Source organism: Protopterus annectens, chromosome 4.part0, assembly GCF_019279795.1.
Source record: "Protopterus annectens isolate FY-2018-M chromosome 4.part0, PAN1.0, whole genome shotgun sequence".
NCBI classification, from domain to species: domain Eukaryota; kingdom Metazoa; phylum Chordata; order Ceratodontiformes; family Protopteridae; genus Protopterus; species Protopterus annectens.
The window spans coordinates 830314797-830334047 of record NC_056733.1 but is presented as its reverse complement, the minus strand read 5'-3'; the positions used below and the strand labels follow the sequence as shown (position 1 = coordinate 830334047).

Below are 19251 nucleotides of genomic sequence, written 5' to 3'. Positions count from 1 at the left end.
CAGTAGTGTGGTATGTGCAGAGAGGCTATGCGAGTGTGGCATTGGGTAATAGCTTCCCAATGGTTTCTGGTGGCAACGCACATTCCGGGGAAGTCCAACATAATAGCGGACAGGCTAAGCAGAGCTATCCTTATGCCTTACGAGTGGTCCCTGAATCGCCTGGTTGCAGAGCGAATCTTCAGCAGATGGGGTCAGCCTTGCTGTGATCTTTTTGCCAGCCCTCTCAATGCGAAATGCAGCAACTACTTCACGCTGATCCCCCCACAGGGGGAAGCACCCAGGGATGCTCTGGTTCATGATTGGCCCTCCTGTCTGCTTTATGCTTTTCCGACATTTCCCCTGCTGTCAAGGGTGATTCAGAAAGCGCAATCCTTGGGAAGCAGAATGATTCTGATTGCTCCACACTGGCCTCATCAAGTCTGGTTCCCCTTTCTTCAACAATACATTGTGGACACTCCTTGGATTCTGGACCCTCAACCAGATTTACTGACACACGTCGGGACAGTTCCTCCCCTCTCTGACCTTCCGGTTGACAGCCTGGCTACTCCACTTCCATCATTAGTCAGACATCATAATTTTTCACCGGAAGTGGTCCATATATTATCGTCCTCTCATAAGCCATCCACTAGAAAGATTTATTCTAGTAAATGGAAAAGGTTCTCTATCTGGGCACATACTAGAGGCATTGATCCTTGCACAGCTCCAATAGATTCAGTTCTGGAGGTCTTGTCTATGCTTTTCTATCAGGGGTCCGCATCAGCCACCATCAAAGTTCAGCTGGCGGCTATATCCAATTTCCACATAGTGAATGAACCTAGTCTGATGGCACACATACTATGCAAAACATTCCTTAAAGATGCTCTGTTGCTTCGTCCCCCAGTGTCCGAACCTATCATGCCCTTGGAATCTCAATTTTGTTCTACAAGCCCTTACTTTACCACCATTTGAGCCTGCAGCTACCTGTGAATTAAAATTCTTGACATAGAAAACAGCATTCTTAACAGCAGTCACTTCAGTGAGGCGGGTTTCGGAAATTCAAACCCTCTCCATCAAACCCCCATATTTAATCTTCCATAAAGATAGGGTCTCTCTTAGACCAAACCCCTCATTCCTTCCTAAAGTGGCTTCCATGTCTAACATGAATCAGTCCATTGAGTTGCCTGTTTTCTTCCCCCACTTTTCTAATAAGGCAGAATTTAGATTTCACCAATTGGATGTACATAGACAGTTACGCTTCTATCTACACCGGACAAAAGATATCTGGAAATCTGACCAACTCTGTCTCCTTTTCGGAAAACCGAATGGGTTCTCCGGTATCCAAGGTCACGCTGTCTAGATGGATAGCCCATTGTATCTCTTTCATCTATCAGGCAGGAGGTAAAAATTTGCCATTTCCATTCAAGGCACATTCTACTCGGGCTGCTTCTACATCCACAGCCTATCAAGCTAGATTGTCAATGGATGATATATATGCTGCAGCTACTTGGGCTTTTCCTCACACTTTTGTTTCTCATTACACATTGGATGTGGTCTCTAGGGGCAGGTCTTCCATTGGCTCCACAATTCTCAGGAGTATTTTCCTGTGAGCCACCCAGGATGTAGGTGCTAGGAATGCTGTCCCACGGGTAAGAATGTAGGCGAGATAGGACTACATAACATCAAGAAGTTATGTACTCACCATAACGTTCGATGTATGTAGTCCATCTCGCCTCACATTCTTACTTACCCTCCCACCTTCACCCTGCCTGGAGGATTTGTAGGTCAGGTTGTCACCTACAGAGTCCCTTTGATTAGTTTATTGTTTATATGGATGTGATGTGTGTATGGAGTACAAATGATTTTCGCAGCAAACTAGATCTGGGGATATGGAGCAGTGCACCATGGGATACCCACTTAGCCCAGCCAATGAGAGACTTTGAGCTAGTAAAATCGTCCGAGTCGGAGCCGATATTCAGCTCCGAACCCACGGGTAAGAATGTGAGGCGAGATGGACTACATACATCGAACGTTATGGTGAGTACATAACTTCTTGTTTTCTAACATAGCTGAAGGAGGACTTGTAATTCTCCTGACCCTCAGAAGCAAGCTTATATTTGGAAGAGTCTTTGCTGGTTTTAATAGCTGCTTTCAATTTCTATTTGTGGCATTTTATATTCTCATTGTGATGAGATGTTCTGCTGTCCTTACAATTTTACTTTTGTTGATTTATATCTATTGACCTGGGGGGGGGGGTGAATTTGTCACTATTTGGTCCACTGGGTCTAAATGAGAATAAAGGTCCTTGGCAGAGGTGGCTACACATCTCTGTTTCATTTTGGGATAATGTTTCGTTTTTTAACACCTTTATTGAATTATCACTTGTGACATAGGCAAATTTGCATTTATACAAAAGTAATCAAACTGCATTAACAAATTAACATTAACAAACATTATACATCACATATATTATTAAATATTATATAACCTAAGCAACATTACATAAATTATTCAATTCCTGCCCCCTTTTTTTTAAACAAGAAACATCTTTATTAAACCGTCACTTATGAACATAAGTAGTCATACATTTAAATAAATGGAAACAAGCTACACTGACAATCCTAGTTGCAAGCATTTTACATCACAAACCATACTGACACACTCCCAGTTGCAAACATTATGCATCAGTTGTAATCTAATGTTACAGTTTTGTTATACAGTTGTAAATGTTTATCTTTTTAAGTCTCTAAAGAGGGTAGTGTTAATAACCATGGGAGAGGATGTTCTGAGGATAAAGGTAATCAGACTTAACTGAGTGACCAACCATGAGCAGGGAGCAGGCTGGAGCTGAGTGTGTGAGAACTAGGTCCAGAATATTTTCATCTCTGTTGGGGGTTACAGACCATTTGATCCAGGGCAGTGGTCACCCAGTCTAGGAAACGTGCATTAGAAGTGTAGGGTACTCCAGTCTGTGGTGGGCTAGTGTTAGAGATCCATCTCTAATATGGATGTTTTCTAGGAACAGTAGGAACTCATCTTGGTCACGTGGAACCATGGAAGGGGACCTGTAGCAAACTCTTAAGTTGAAAGTCCGACTTAACCTAGTGTAAGATGGAGTTTGGTAAGTTCACTTGAAGGGATATTAGGTATCAGTTTGTAAGGGGAAAATCCTTGATGAAAATTGATATGCCACCTTCATTCCCAGTGGGCTTGAAGGTGTGCTAGGCGACAGAACCCAAGTATCGAGGTGGTGCTCTCATTGCATTTGAACCATGTTTCTGTTATTGCACAAACATGGACAAGTTCCAGATGTTGAAGTGCCTCCAGGTAATGGTCCTGGCATTGAGAAGGGCTACACTGATGTTACTTAATTAATAAACTGATTTTTATTTAGGTTGGTGTATTCATTGGATAAACTCTGCCAAAAAAATGCACAATGGGGATAACAAAGCTTTGGGTAGTTTGTGGAAGCCCTTGAAGTTGATGTAGACCTTCCTTGGAAAAGTCAGCAGGATTGAAAATCATCTCGTCCTAGGGGAAACATCTACTGGACCCCCTGGTATGACACCAGGTGTTTAGCCATTTGTTGAAACAAGTTATCTTTTGTTTAAGTCTAGGCATCATTTTCAGTAAGGGGAGGATAGCACTGAAGACCCAGAGTGTTATCCTTGATGGAAGCATGTGTAGCAAGTTCCACCAAGTCCTTATGCATATCGTTCATGAGTTTTCATGCCAGATTGTTCACTCCAGCATGGATTCTGATCAGCATGGATTCTGATCATGTTAATATTGTACTTACTGGAGGAAAGGGTTGTAAGAGCTCTTGATATATATCAGCAAGCCTGGCTTTTTTTTTTTTTTTTTTTTTTTTTTAGCAAGCCTGGCTTCTGAGAGACAGCTAACAGTAATTCTGTCCTTGTTCATCCTGACAAGAATGGAGTCAGCATGCTTTCACAGTGGAGTCACCAGTTACTAGGATGTTTCCAGAAGTTTTTTTTCTTCTTAGGCTCAGGGATGTTATATTGATTGTGACATGTGGATGGAAGGAGAATGTGTGTAGTAGATGTATTTGGGGGGTTTCTTTGATGCCTGCTCTTGTAGGAGATTTCTGTACTGATTACTTAAAGATATCAGTGTGTGGCTCTTTTGCGCTAATAGTTTGAGTGTTGCATTTGTATGAGTGGAGGTGAAGTAGTATGATGCTCACTGTATGCAGAGGATTTTAGAGGGCTGCCTCCATATTAGTTATGTGTTTAAACCTCTCGCAGTTTGGTTGAGCAAGAGCTCATTTTCAGTGAGCATGTGGTAGTTATTACACTACCTTAGGACACCCAAGTGCTGGAAGCCTGGCAATGGAAGCGATGGTAGACTGTTGTCTCTCCGCATGCTGATCTGTGCTGTTTATAGGACCTTGGAAAAAGAAAGTTTGGGGAGGAAGGCGGGAGAGAGGTTATGCAGTCCAACTGAGTCAGTAGGAGGTAGCAATATGCAGACATCCTCAGCAAGCAGCAAATTTGTACAGGTCTGTGCAGTTCAGTGCAAATCATTAAAGCTCAGGACTAGCTGGTGCCAGTCACCCAAGAGAGGAAACCTAATGATAACACCTATGTCTGAGGGTCAGCCTATAAAGATGTACCTCACAGATCTGTTCTCTTTTCACTCCTCTTCAGTGATCTTTGCTGGGACTACCAGACAAACTGTATCTTATAATGCAGATTGTGTTGTCCTCACCAGAGCCAGTCTCAAAGCAGCTCTTCTTAAAAATTAATTTCAGAGCATCTTCACCACATTCTGGAATTGTCTTCATAACAGTAAATTTACTGTCCATACCCAAAAGAGTTCTGTCATGTTGTTTGATACACCACAACAAGATGCTGTATGCAGATGATGTGACATTACAAGCAGACTTTGAACAGGAGATGTTATGTAGTCCAATCTCACCTACATTCTTACCCATGGGTTCGGAACCGAACCTCGGCTCTGACTTGGCCATACTCTAGCTCGAAGTCTTCAATTGGCTCGTGGCTAAGAGGTATCCCATGCTGCACTGCTCCCTTTCCCCAGATCTCGTTTGCCGCTCGTACAGCTCAGACGTGGTCTCGCTCTTTGCTATGGCTAAGTATAACTTTTCTTCTACTTTTTAGTAGTTTGTTGCTCCAAAAGCTATTTTCATAGCTAGTGTCTGTTTTTTGATAAAAAAAAACTGTTTGTGTAGCTTGTTTGGCTTTTTGTCTTAGTATCCCATTTGCATTCCTTCCCTTCTTATGGTCTAGGACCGTTTCAGTTAGAGGACGTAGTCCTCCCTTCTAGTTGTGTGTGTCCCAGTTTCCCTGTGTGTGCTTGTTCCGGTGTTGCCCCATCCCTTTGGGCTAGGGCCGTTTAACTTAGAGGACCTAGACCTCCCTTGTTTGTCAGAGCTGTTTAAGTTAGAGGTCCTTTCTTTCCTGTAGTGTTTATTGTTCTATAACCATTTAATGTAGAGGCATAGTTCCCACGTTTTTTCTGTTGCTGGTGTCGGGTTTGTCTTCTGATATAGGGTGCAGTGTCATACCAATATGTCTAAGGTTACAAAAGAACACAAGCCTTCGGGCTTCAAAAAATGTGATGTGTGGATATAAAATGTCTATTACTGATGGGCACTCTGTGTGCGTGTATTGCTTGGGGGCTAGCCACCTCCAAGAAACCTGTATGCTCTGTCACGCCTTTAGCCCACGTGTTCTTCAAGAGAGGAAGAACAAACTGATTCTGAAGGGATTACTGAAACCCTCCTTCGAAGAAGACTTGGAGAGGGCTTCCAGTTCTAAGTCCTCTCCCTCTAAAGCAGACAAGACCTCTAAATCAAAAAAAAAAAAACGCTCTCCGGCTCAGTCAGTTTTATTGGAGCCGCCTGAGAAAGTTGCCAAGTCTGCTTTAGCTTCCTCTGCTCTATTGGCTTCGGGGACGAAGGAAGTGGGTGAATTGACCAAGTCAACATCGGCTCCCAGTCTCTCTGAGCCGGTGACGGAGATACTTGTTCGGAGCCAGTCTCCAGTTTCTAGACCGGTTTCTCCTTCTCATACGTCTCCTTCTGTAGGGAGGTCCAAATCTCCAATCTTATCTTCTAGGTCCTCCAGGACACTCTCGGACGATGATGTAGATAGAGTGGTACAGAGACTGCTCCAGTCACCGGTGTTGGCCAAATTGTTTTCGGCTCCAGCCCAATCTGCCCTGGAGCCTGTCATCCATCCATCCTGATATGTTCCTCCTCCGAGCCTTTCTCGGCCTTCAGAGCCAGAGTTGTCGGTTCCGTCTGATGCGTTTAAGTCAGCTCCTGTAGCCCATCCTGGCATCTCGGTTCCAAGCTCCACTCCGACCCCGTCAGCTCTGTCCGCGGGGTCCAGGGCTCATAGTTCCTCGATCGGACCGGAGGGAGAGGTCTCGGGTCGATCTTCTTTGGCTCAGAGCTTCCCGCTCGGTGCTTTGGCATGGGTGAGCTTGGGCCCTCGGCTTCAGACCTTATCCCTTCGGCTCCGAGGGCTTCCACGGTTGGTAGTTCTTCAGAGCCGGGGGGATCAGCTTTCGAGGTCATGCAGAGCGTGCTGGCCAGGTCCTCAGCTGCATCTGATGGCACCAACACTCTACCCCCTCCAGCACCGGTATCAGTTTCTTATCAACCCTGTCCTTGGACAGCGGAGACCCAAGGCCTCAGAATACCTCCATGAGTGGTTTTCAACTTTCTGAAGTCTCCCCAGAGTGTTTGCCTGAGAAGCCCCCCAGAAAAAGTGTGTGCAAGAGAAAGCACATCGACTCCCAGGATGAGTCTATCACTTTGGACACCGACTTCGAGGAGTCAGAGGGGTCCCCCAAGTCATCGTCTGAAGATATCTCTTTCTCAGATATCCTGGAGATCTTGAAGCAGAGAGGCGACTGGCCCTCCAAATCTCCCGCTGAGGAGGAGTCGGTGTTCCTGAAGGCCTTTGGGTCTCGACCCTCCACCTCTTGGGTTTCTCCCCCATTCGATGAACTCCTGGATATTGTTTGTCGAAGGGTGTGGGAAACCCCTAACACTGTGGAACCAGTCCCCAGGAGACCTAACAAGTTTCTGTCCACCCCCGCTGACAAGGAATTTCTCACAAAGGGCGTTCCAGTAGATGCCAAGGTGATGGCAGCGGCCACCAAGAAGGAACTAGCTGAGACTTCATCTACCGTCCATCCCCCTAACAAGGAGTCTAGGACCATGGACCAGTATGGGATGCGTATGTTTTCTTCAGCAGCCTTTACTCTGCGGTCGCTGAACTATTTGTCACATTTTACACGGCTCCAAAGAGATCTCCTAAAAGAGCATGGAGAGTCTCTGCAGGGTAACGTTTCTGATGCAGTGGCTCAGAAGGTCAATGCCAGATGTCTACCCTAAATTCCAATACTAACTCCTCCATGAGGCTGATCTTGCATGCAGCCGACAGAGCGAGTAGGGCAGTGAGTTCAGGAGTCTCTCTTAGGAGGCACTCCTGGATACGCCTGTGTAATTTCGCGGAGACCTTCAAGTCTACGTTTACCAGCGCCTCCATTGACGGTTCATCATTGTTCGGAACCAAGGTGAAGGATACTGTCACTAGGTGCGAGCAGGATAGAAAAACCCTGTCTGCCGTGGGAGTCCGTTTTTCCATGCATTCTAGACCTTATCCCAAGGGCCAGAAGGGAGGGAAAATGTGGTTCAGAAAGCTGCAGAGGTCTTTTTCAAGGCGCACAAAGTGATTCCCCCTCCAGAGGCAGGGGAGAGGGTGGTAACTCAGGTAGACGCCGCCCTAGAGGCAGAGGAGGCCCGTGTAACCAGGGGGACCATGATTCCTTTCGCGGTTCCTCCTACCAGCGCTCCTGATGGGAGGCCCGACTGTGCTTCTCCAAAGCCAGTCGGGGGATGCATTTCGCTATACCCAGAAGCCTGGCAAGGCATCACCCAGGATGAGTGGGTATTAAAGATAATTTCCGGAGGATATCATATCCCCTTCTCTTCTCATCCCCTGCCAACCAAGAGAATCCCAGATGCTCCACCCAGTCAAAGGGATTCCGCAGCTTCAGAAGTTCAAAAGCTGCTAGCAAAAGGAGCCATCCAGCATGTCCCCTCAGACCAGCTCGGATTAGGGACTTACTCAAGATTCTTTTTGGTGCCAAAATGAACATCGGACCTGAAACCCATCTTGGATCTCAGCCACTTGAACCCCCATGTAAAAAAGTCCAAGTTCTGAATGGTCACTTTACAGTCTATTCTCCAATTGTTGGGGAAAAAAGTATGGATGTGCTCCATCGACCTCAAGGATGCTTACTACCATATAAAGATGGGCAGGGTATCCAGAAGTCATTTATGTTTCCGGCTGGGAGCCAGACATTTTCTGTTTTGAGCCCTGCCCTTTGGTCTCACCACAGCCCCCATGGTGTTCACCAAATGTATGGCAGTGGTGACGGCTCACTTGAGACGTCAGGGATTCCAAGTGTTTCCGTACCTAGACGAATAGCTCCTGTCTGCCACCACCAGGCATCTACTACTACAGACCAGGGAAGCCACCATTGCCCTGTGTCAATGACTGGGTATCACACTAAACTGGGAAAAGTCTGCCTTGTTGCCTTCACAGCATGTCATCTTTATAGGCGCAGAGTTGGACACCGTGCTCATGAGGGCTTTCTTACCACAAGAAAGAATTCAGGTTTTGCAACAACAGGTCTACGCGTTGCTTCCACTGAAAAAGGTAAAGGCAAAAATGGTTCTCAAATTGTTAGGGACAATGGCTGCCACAATTATGCTAGTCCCTCTTGCAAGACTACACGAGGCTCCTTCAGTGGCTGCTCTTTGCTCAGTGGTCCCTACAACACCTTCCGCTTTCCCATCTTATTATGATTACAGACAAGTGCAAGCAGGATCTACGCTGGTGGCTTCAGAACAGCAATCTCAATGTGGGAAAGCCCTTTGTTCCACCTCCTCCAGTTGTCACGGTGACCAGATTGGGTGGGGGGACATTTATCTCGGCAGGACAGTCCAAGGCACATGGCAAGAGCACGAGATACATTTGCATATCAATGTCTTGGAGATGAGAGCAGTGCTATTAGCGTTGCAAGCACTCTAGACCTTTCTTCCTCTCGGGACGATTGCAATCCATTCAGACAACATGTCGGTGTATGGTATCCGAACAAACAGGGGGGAACCAAGTTGTATCCCCTTTGCAGAGAGGCTATTCGAGTGTGGCAGTGGGCAGTGTCTTCCCAATGCTTTCTTGTGGCAACGCACATTCCGGGGAAGTCTAATGTGACTGCCGACAGGTTGAGCAGAGCTATTCTAATGCCTCACGAGTGCTCCCTGAACAAACAGGTTGCGAAGCAGATTTTCCGCAGATGGGGTCAGCCTTGCTGCTATCGGTTTGCCAGTCCCCTCAATACCAAGTGCAGCAGCTACTTTACCCTTATCCCCTTTCGGGCGAGACACCCAGGGACGCTCTAGTTCACAATTGGCCCTCCGGTCTACTTTATGCCTTCCCACCTTTTCCTCTGATAGCAAAGGTTATTCAGAAAGCACAATTCTTGGGAAGCAGAATGATTCTGATTGCTCTACACTGGCCTCGTCAAATTTGGTTCCCCTTTCTCCATCCCTATCTCATGGACGACCCCTGGATTCTGAACCCACAGACAGACCTATTGACTCGTATGTCAGGGCAGTTCATCCCTCTCTTTAGACCCACCGGTTGACAGCTTGGCTACTCCAGTTCCATCACTAGTCAGGCTTCATAATTTTTCTCCGTAAGTAGTTCATATTCTGTCTTTTTCCCATAAGCCTTCGACTAGAAAGATTTATTCCAGTAAATGGAAAATATTCTCCATCTGGGCTCATGAAAGGCAGATTGACCCTTGCACTGCACCAATTTCATCAGTTCTGGAATTTCTCTCCATGATTTTCAGTCAGGGGTCAGCTGCCGCAACCATTAAAGTTCAGTTAGCGGCTATCTCCACCTTTCATGTCGCTAATGAACCCAGTCTAATGACGCAGAGACTTTGTAAGGCATTTTTAAAGGTCACTATGATGCTTCGACCCCCAGTCTTTGATCCCGTAATGCCATGGGACCTCAGTTTTGTGCTACAGTGTCTCACTTCATCTCTTTTTGAGCCTGTAGCTACTTGTGACTTGAAATATTTGTCATAGAAGACAATCTTTTTGGTAGCCATCACTTCAGCTAGGCGAGTCTCTGAGCTTCAAGCTTTGTCAGTTAGACCTCCTTACTTGGTATTTCACAAGGAAAGGGTTTCCCTCGGACCAAATCCTTCCTTTATGCCAAAGGTTGCTTTGGTTATTAACCTCAACCAGTCTATTGAGCTGCCTGTGTTTTTCCCAGAATTTTCTAATAAGGCAGAATTTAAATTCCACCAGCTGGATGTTCATAAACAATTGCGTTTCTATTTACATAGAACAAAGGATCTTATGAAATCAGATCAGCTATTTGTCTTGTTTTCAGACAATAGACTTGGGTCTCCTGTTTCTAAAGTAACCTTATCCAGATGGATCGCTAATTGTATTTCCTTCATTTATACCTCAAGCTGTAAGGAATTATCTTTTAAGGTGAAAGGTCATTCTACACGATCATTGTCTACCTCTACGGCATTTCAGGCCAGGATGTCTATGTATAATGTTTGTGCTGTGGCTACATGGGCATCTCCTCACACCTTTATCAATCACTACAAATTGGATTTGATATCTAGAGGCAGATCTTCCTTTGGTTCCACAGTGCCTAGGAGTATTTTCCACTGAGCCGCCCAAGGTTTAGGTGCTGGGGACGCTGTCCTATGGGTAAGAATGTAGGTGAGATTGGACTACATAACATCAAGACGTTATGTACTCACCATAATGTTCGATGTATGTAGTCCATCTCGCCTCACATTCTTTCTTACCCTCCCGCCTTCCCCCTCCTGGAGGGCCTAGAGGTTAGTTCTGGTTTCAGTACTCCGTTTGTTGGGCTGATTCTTCCTCTCTGTGTGTTGTGTGTGTGGGGTGTGATTGCCTGAGCTTGCAGCAAACAAGATCTGGGGAAAGGGAGCAGTACAGCATGGGTTACCTCTTGGCCACGAGCCAATTGAAGACTTCGAGTTAGAGTATGGCCGAGTCGGAGCCAAGGTTCGGCTCCAAACCCACGGGTAAGAATGTGAGGCGAGGTGGACTACTTACATTGAACATTATGGTGAGTACGTAACGGCTTGTTTCAGCAAAATGGTAAGGGAATGGAATGCAAAGCAAAAGACAAATGGATGAAATTGAGTATAGACAATGACTTTGTCATGGCAACAAATGGGGGAGGCAGACTAAGCTGAAAACTGAGATAGAAGGAAAATAGTGTAACAAGTTAATAGAGTTAAGTATCTGGGAGGGGTGGTTGAGGGGAAGGGAAGTCAGAATGCGGAGATCAAACCTAGAATCAGAGGGACTGCAGACAGCCTTTCTTAGTGTGCCAGAAGTAGTGTGTGACAGAAGAAAAGCTGGCAAGCAAGGTGTACAAAACAGTGGTATGACCAATTTTACTGTATGATAACAAAACCTGGAAAGTGAAAGAAGAGCAGTTGAGGAAAGTAGAGGTGATGGAGATGATGAGATTGAGATGGGGTGGTAGGATGCATGCCATGGGGCTGATGAAATGGGGACATTATAGTAGTTACAATTATGGAGCAGGTCAGAGAGAACAGAATAAGGTGGTATTGCACAAGTGCAGGAAAGCAGAAGATGATTTGGGAGAAACTGAAATGAGGCAAGAGGTAACAAGGGCATCTAACAGAGTAATGGACTGGATTGTGTAGGAGAGTGGCACAAGGTCAAGAGAGATGGTGGCAGATCACATGACACTCCTTCCCGATGTAGAAAAGGGAAGAAAAAGGGTGTTGATGATAAAGAAAACGAAATTGAAACTGTACAGATGTTATGAGTGTGTCCATCATTTTTAATGTTGAATGATGGGTAATGCAAACTAGTTATTTTGAAAGACATGGTTTTGTAATGTGAAAGGTCTTAAAAGCTACAGAGTGATAGCCAAAACAAACACAGTATTAGTAGTGCATTTGACAGCCTTCTAGTAATCAGTCTTATAACTAAGCAGTATAATGGAGCTGTTTCCCTCTTATTTAAATTAAATCTTGTTTTTTTAACAGAATCTCCTAAAGAAGCAAGTGGAAACTCGGACGGCAGATGGCCGCAGAAGGATAACACCACTCTGCATAGCTCAGTTAGATACTGGGTAAGGTTCACTTTAACTTCTGTAAAATCATATGTAATGTATAAAAACAGTGATTTGCGTTGTACTTTTAAATTGGCATGTTTTGGTTGCACATTAGTTATGTAATATTACACCTTAATCTTTTTTATGGGGGGATTAGTTGTACACTATTCTTGTAGGATAGAGTTTTATATGCACACTGTCTGTTTTTGTATAACTCTCATAGAAGTGCTGCCTTTTGATTCATTTAAAAATACTTGATCCCATTCCTTAATAACAGGAAGTATCACTTTTGTCATGCAGTCCTTTTCCTTATACTAGGAAGTTTCAGCTTACTGTTCTAAAACTCACATCCCTCTTTTATTTATTTATTTTTTTAAGAGTGCTCGTTGTGTTTCACCAAATACAGAGACATCATATCATAAAATTATTGCATATGTTCAGTCTTTTTGCATCTCCATAATACTTAGCAAGCAATAAAGCAATGCATTTCTCTTGGTACCAAGCTCTGAAATATGTTTTTATTACATACTTTAGCACCTTTATTGAATTGTCAGTTAAGACATGGGTAAACATACATGTGTAGATATATAGAGACAATCCATATTAACATGTTCCCAAATAAATTGCTCAATTCCTCCCTTCTTTTAAACTTCAGTCCTCTTCCAAAAAATTATTCTGCATGTATTTTTGTAACTGTTTCCAATTTTCTCTATGTAATTTGCTCCTACCCTTTTCTAAATATCCCACTTTCAGTTCTTTTATCTCTATTACAGTATTCGATACTTAGAATACATTTGGTTTAGACATTGATTTTCATTTTCTAGTAATTACTTTTTTGGCAGCCACCATAATTAGACTCAGCAAGGCCTTACTATGTCTAGGCAACTCCGATTCTGTATCACAGCTCAGAAAAATAATTTCCTTAGCTACACCAATTTGTTCACCCAATATCTCTGACAGAGTAGTCTGCAGGGAATCTTTAAAGTCTGCCAACTCAGTACACTCCCAGAAAATAATGTTCCCAATTACCTCTCTTCCCCATCACACCTCCAACATTTGCTGCCTACTTGAGGAAAAATTTGCTGGAGTCTACTTGGAGTATAAAAATGTCTATGTAAACGTTTTCAAGCAAGAATCCTAAATCTTCTAGATTTTGTTGCATATTTCGGAGACGTACATACAGTGGATGTGAGTGTACACACCCCTGTTAAAATGCCAGGTTTTTGTGATATAAAAAAATGATACCACAGTAAATCATTTCAAAACTTTTCCCATCTTTAAGGTGACCTATAACCTGTACAATTCAATTGAAAAACAAATGTGTTAGGGGAAAAATATAAATAATAAAAAATGTACAATAAGCTGGTTGTATGTGTGCACACCCTTAAACTAATACTTTGTTGAAGCACCTTTTGATTTAATTACAGCATTCAGTGTTCTTGGGTAGGAGTTTATCAGCATTGAACATCTTGACGTGGCAGTATTTGCCCACTCTTTCCTTGCAAAAGCACTCCAAATCTGTCAGATCATGAGGGCATCGCTTGTGCACAGCCCTGTTCAGTTCACTCCACAGATTTTCTATTGGATTTAGGTCTGGGTTCTTGCTGGGCCATTCCAAAACTTTAATTGTCTACTGGTGAAGCCATTCTTTTGTTGATTTGGATGTATGCTTGTGGTCATTGTTGTGCTGAAAAGTGAAATTTCTCTTCATCTTTAGCTTTCTAACAGACGCCTGAAGATTTTGGGCCAAAAGTGACTGGTATTTGCAGCTGTTTATAATTGTCTCCACCTTGACTAAAGCCCCAGTTCCAGCTGAAGAAAAGCAACCCCAAAGCATGAGACTGCCACCATCATGCTTCACCATGGAGATGGTGTTTTGGTGATGCAAAGTGTTTTTGCGCCAAATATAACTTTTGGAGTTGTTTCCAAAAAGTTCAGCCTTGGTCTCATCAGACCATAACTCATTTTCCCGCATGCTTTTGTGAGACTTGATGTATTGTTTTGCAAATTTTAACCAGGCCTGGATGTTTTTCTGTGTAAGAAAAGGCTTCAGTCTTGCAAACCTACCCAATAGCCCAGACATATGGAAAATACTGGAGATTGTTGTCACATGTAGTACACAACCAGTAGTTGCCAGAAATTCCTGCAGCTCCTTCAGTGTTTATTATTATTATTGTTTTACATTTGTTAACTGGGTTAGTCCAGCTGAGCATTAGCTCGTTTTCAGTGGAGACCCAAGGAGAAAAGCTCCACAGTCAGTATTTACATTTTACATACAGTCAGCAAGAAAATTGCATTGTCAGCTAAAACAATTATTTAGAGAAGTAACAGTTTACAATTAAATTTTACAGAAAACAGTTGGGTACAAATGTTAGAGATCAAACTGCAAAAAGCATTTACAACAAAATCATACAGAAAAGCAGTAGAGTACAGTGTCAGAATTCTTACAACAAAAACTTAGGTGCAATGTCAATGTAGGGAAAACAGTGTTCATTATTCCTAAGTAGTTATATACAGTATAGGTACAGATGGAGTAGTAAGGTCATGTAGAGGTTAAGCGACGAGACAGAGAGGTAGATGAACATTAAGACAGACAGTGGAAGAGAAAGGAGGGATGAGAGACAGAAGCTAGGGTTAGGTAGTTTCATGGAGGATGGCTACAATGGCAGGACCATTTCTTTATTGGGTATTCCCGAGTGGCTAGTTTGAAATGTTTTGTTTGGTCAAGGGACCTAATTTCTAGGGGTAGTTTGTTCCAAGTTGTAGCAGGGTTATAGTTATAGAGTAAACACCCTGATTTGGTTTTGGGTTTATAGATCTGTAGGAAGTCTTGGTCTGAGCTACGTAGTGTCCTGGTTGGAGAATATTTAGTTATAATTGATTGAAGGCTAGGGCAGAAAGATGGCAGATAGAGGATGGAGTGTATATTTAACAGTTGCTGTAGTAGCAGCAAATGAGGGAATTCGAGCCACTGCAATTGTTTAAGAGTTAGGCAATGGTGTGTCTTGTAGGTATGGTTTGCAGCAAATCTGGCAACTTTATTATACATAGTTTCAAGTCTGGTTATGAGTGTGGTGTTAAGATTTGTGTATAATTGAGAGCTATAAAGGAGGGTGGGAAGAAGAAATGCATGGGAGAGAGTTATTCTGGCTGAGTTGGTTAAATTTGTTGTATTTCGGTAAAGGAGTTAGAGTTTCTCGTGAGTCTTTTTGATAGAGATGGTGATTTGGAGATCAAATTTAAGCTGATCCTCTATTATGACTCCTAGCAGTTTAGTGCTAGGGTCAGAGGTAATGACAGTGTTATTGCTAGATAGGATGGAAAATGTTGTTTTGAGATTGATGAGGTTTTTTGGGAAGAAGAGTAAGGTGCTTAGTTTTCTTAGGGTTGAGAATGAATTTGTTGTCACAAAGCCATGTTTCTATGGTGTTGAATGATGCTTGGGTAGCAGAGTGGAGGTCAGATGGATTGTCAGCAATGGTGATGACTGTAGAATCATCAGCATATTGTACAAGTGTGGAGTTGGGACAAGAAGTGTAAAGTAGGTTGGTTAAAATATTGAAGAGCAGTGGCCCCAGTATGGATCCTTGGGGGACACCCATTGGGACGCTTAGGGAGGATAAAGAGCAGAGTGCCATTTAACAGCTTGCTGGCGGTTAGAGAGATAGCTGGAAAACCAGGATATGGTGGGAGGAGAGAATCTTAGGTGAGAAAGTTTGTTAGGAGGAGGGGATGGGAGACAGTGTCAAAGGCTTTGGACAGGTCAAGGAACAGACATGAGACTAGTTTATTATTGTCTCAGGCCAGTGATACAGTATTAATGAACGATATTAGTGCAGTTGTAGTGCTGTATTTGGGGCGAAATCCATGTTGTGTGTGTGTGTTAGAAGGCTCTGTTGGAGGAGGTATTGCATCATCTGCTTGTGAGTGCATTTCTCAAGAATCTTGGAGAGGGGAGACAGTATAAAAATTAGTCTGAAGTTTGATATATTAGACAAATTACCTCCTTTATGTATGGGTAATGTGTAGAAAGTTTTCCATGAGATAGATCGGTTGGTCAGGATGGATCCTGGATAGGCAAGGGGTTCAGCAGCTTGTATGTATGAAGTAAGAGTCAGCTGAGGGGGAGCAGGGTTTGAGTTTAGAGTAGAGATTTAATATATTTAGTTGAGACAGATGTAAGAGAGAAAGAGTTAGAAGGAGGGGAAGATGAGAAAGTGTTTTTTTTAGTATTTTTACTAGTGGGGAGGTCATTAATTATGGTAGTTATTGAATTAATAAAATGATTGTTAAATTCAGTGGCAGTTTCTTCAAAGTTTTATTTGGGCATAGGTTGGGAGGGGAAGGGTTTCCAGGATGCAGCATATGATTGATTGAGTTCCAGAATTTTTTAGGGTCAGATTTTAGGGTAGTGGGAGGGTTTGAACAGAAGTTAATACTGTCTTTGTTGATAATTTTTTTTATTTGATTTCTAAGTTCTTTGCAAGTCTGCAGAAGAGAAGGGGTCTTAGTTTTGGTCCGTAATTTCCATATCTTGTCGGTCTCTTGGCAGCCTCCCTGACCAGTTTTCGTCTTGTCTTTTCATCAATTTTGGAGGGACGTCCAGTTCTTTCCAACATCACTATTGTCCCATATTTTCTCCACTTTATGACGACTGCCTTCACTGTGTTCCATGGTCTATTCCGTGCTGTGGAAATTTTTTTGTAATCTTCTCCTGACTGATACCTTTCAACAATGAGATCCCTTTGATGCTTTATAAGCTCTATGCGAACCATGGCTTTTGCTTTAGCAGGCAACTGAGTAAATGTCAGCAAAATCCTACTAGGACAGCTGAACTTTCTTTGGGGTTAATTAGAGTCTCTTTAATTGATGGGAGGTGTGTACCCAGGAAGACTGAATGTTGTAATTAAAGCAAAAGGTGCCTCAACAAAGTGTTCGTTTAAGGGTGTGCACACTTATGCAACCAGCTTATTGTACATTTTTTATTTTATTCCCCTAACAGATTTGTTTTTAAATTGAATTGTACAGGTTAAAGGTCACATAAAAGGTGGGAAAAGTTTTGAAATGATTTATTGTTGTCTCATTTTTTATATCACAAAAACCTCGCATTTTAACAGGTTTTATATTCACTGTGTATCCCCCCCATTGTTTCTTCATGAATTGCTTATCCAGTCTCTCTTCCCAATCCTTTCCAACCTCCCATGAGTGATTCTTATAGTTGTCAAGCAGTATTTTATATGCGGTACTAATTATTCCTTTTTTTAATGGCAGCTTCTATTCTAGATTGTACTAAAAAGTCTGCCAATGCTGGGCTTTTGTTTAGGACCCCATATTTCTTTCTCTTTGTCTCTACTCTATCAGTCCTTGATAGGGAAGGCAGTCTCTAACATGTAGTCCAAATAAATTCTTGGTGTCTTATTCTGTTATATTTCCCTCTTTAGTTATTTACTCCCAATACTTTGGTTCCTTTGCCAGTTTCCTCCAGTAAATTCCAGCCTCATCTGTCATTTTTTATGTGGAATATTTCCCTTTACTGACAGTTTATCTATTACTAGTCTCCATAAAAAATCTTGACATTCTGCTTTCTGATTACATCATTTGCTTCTTACTTTTATAGCTTTAATTTTTTTTCATCTGTTAGATTTTCCCATGATTTTACGTACTAATGTTTTATTATTGCATTCTTATATTTTCCACAAAAATATGTTTTCTTGTTACATTTAACAGGGAAACAGAAAAGAAAATTCATGTACAATTTTGAACAGAGGGAGAAACAGACTTTGAAAGGACATTTAAAAGCTTTATGTAAAGAAGTACTGACATTTTTTGCCAGTCCCTTAAATTTTTATGCATTTCATACCCTATTTCATCTGAACCTGCAGCTGAATCTATATTTACTTGTCCTAATACTTAATCTGGCTCATTTAAAGAAATTTCCTTTTTCAATTCTTTATTCTCTTTTTCTGTTAACTTTTTTACTTTCCATATTTTTCACTACCTTTTTTTTTCTTTAAACATTTCTTGCACATATTGTACTACACTATTCATAATTTTTCTCTGAGTTTTCTATTTTCCCTTTCACATTTTTTATTTCTGTCATTACACTACTGTCTTCCTTTACTAATCTGCTTTAGTAACTCAGTACTACTTCTCTTTTCCCTTGTAAAAAAATATCTTGTGTTTATATAACAATTCCTGTATTTTTCTTGATTTCTTCCTGTGAGAGATGGACTTGTATAGCCAAACTGGAAGCAAAGCTCTCTTTACCCAAGACTGGAGTAGACAGTCAAGAGGATAAGATAAACACTTGCACCACACCACACTCATCACATAGTCTCTCAAAACTTAACCACCAAAATGAGCACACAGCAGTACAAAACACACACCTACATTCGCAGAGGCTCTCAATAAAAATCTGCTCAAGCAACAGAGACCTCCAAAGCAGAAACGCAAGCAACCTCCACCCCCCCCAACACAACCCAAATGACACATAGCCCACAAACTCAGTGTGCCACTCAACCACAGCCCATATGGCATAACAATGTACCCAAAACTCTAGTCATAGGTGACCCTATAGTCAGGCACATTGATGTTCCACTCACCAGGCTAAACAAGGAGAAAGTTAGTGTCAGCTGCCTGTCTGGTGCTAGGATTGCCACATAACGCACGCACTCAGGTCATTCCACAACAAGTACAAATATGACTCTGTCATTGTCCATGTTGGTGTGAATGACCTGAGATGTACCTCCCTGGACTACATGACAAGAGACATGGAGGAGCTCTCCGATTTTGTAGCCCAGGCAGGTATGACCCTAGCCCTGAGTAGCATCCTGCCATCACCCTGAATGATACCACAATACAAGGACAAAATGATTGACTTCAACAATTGGCTAAGCTTCTGGTGTCATTCTAAGGGGATCCAGTGTGTGTCTGCCTGAGATGACATGATCGACAGACCGCAATGCTTTGCCAGAGATGGCCTGCACCTGTTGCTCTTGGGATTCCAGTTACTGGCTAAGGCTCTTTGCCACCCCTATAGTGCCTTTTTTAGGCT

General features: G+C 42.7%; 1 protein-coding gene across 1 annotated transcript in view; it reads left to right on the top strand.

Moving 5' to 3' along the window:
- Positions 1–19251, top strand: part of LOC122800348 (protein HIRA) — a 1504941-nt gene that overhangs the window by 728964 nt on the left and 756726 nt on the right. Inside the window, exon 12 of the mRNA XM_044069797.1 lies at positions 12130–12215. Within this exon, the coding sequence (XP_043925732.1) occupies positions 12130–12215 (86 nt within the window). The remainder of the gene's footprint in view (positions 1–12129; positions 12216–19251) is intronic.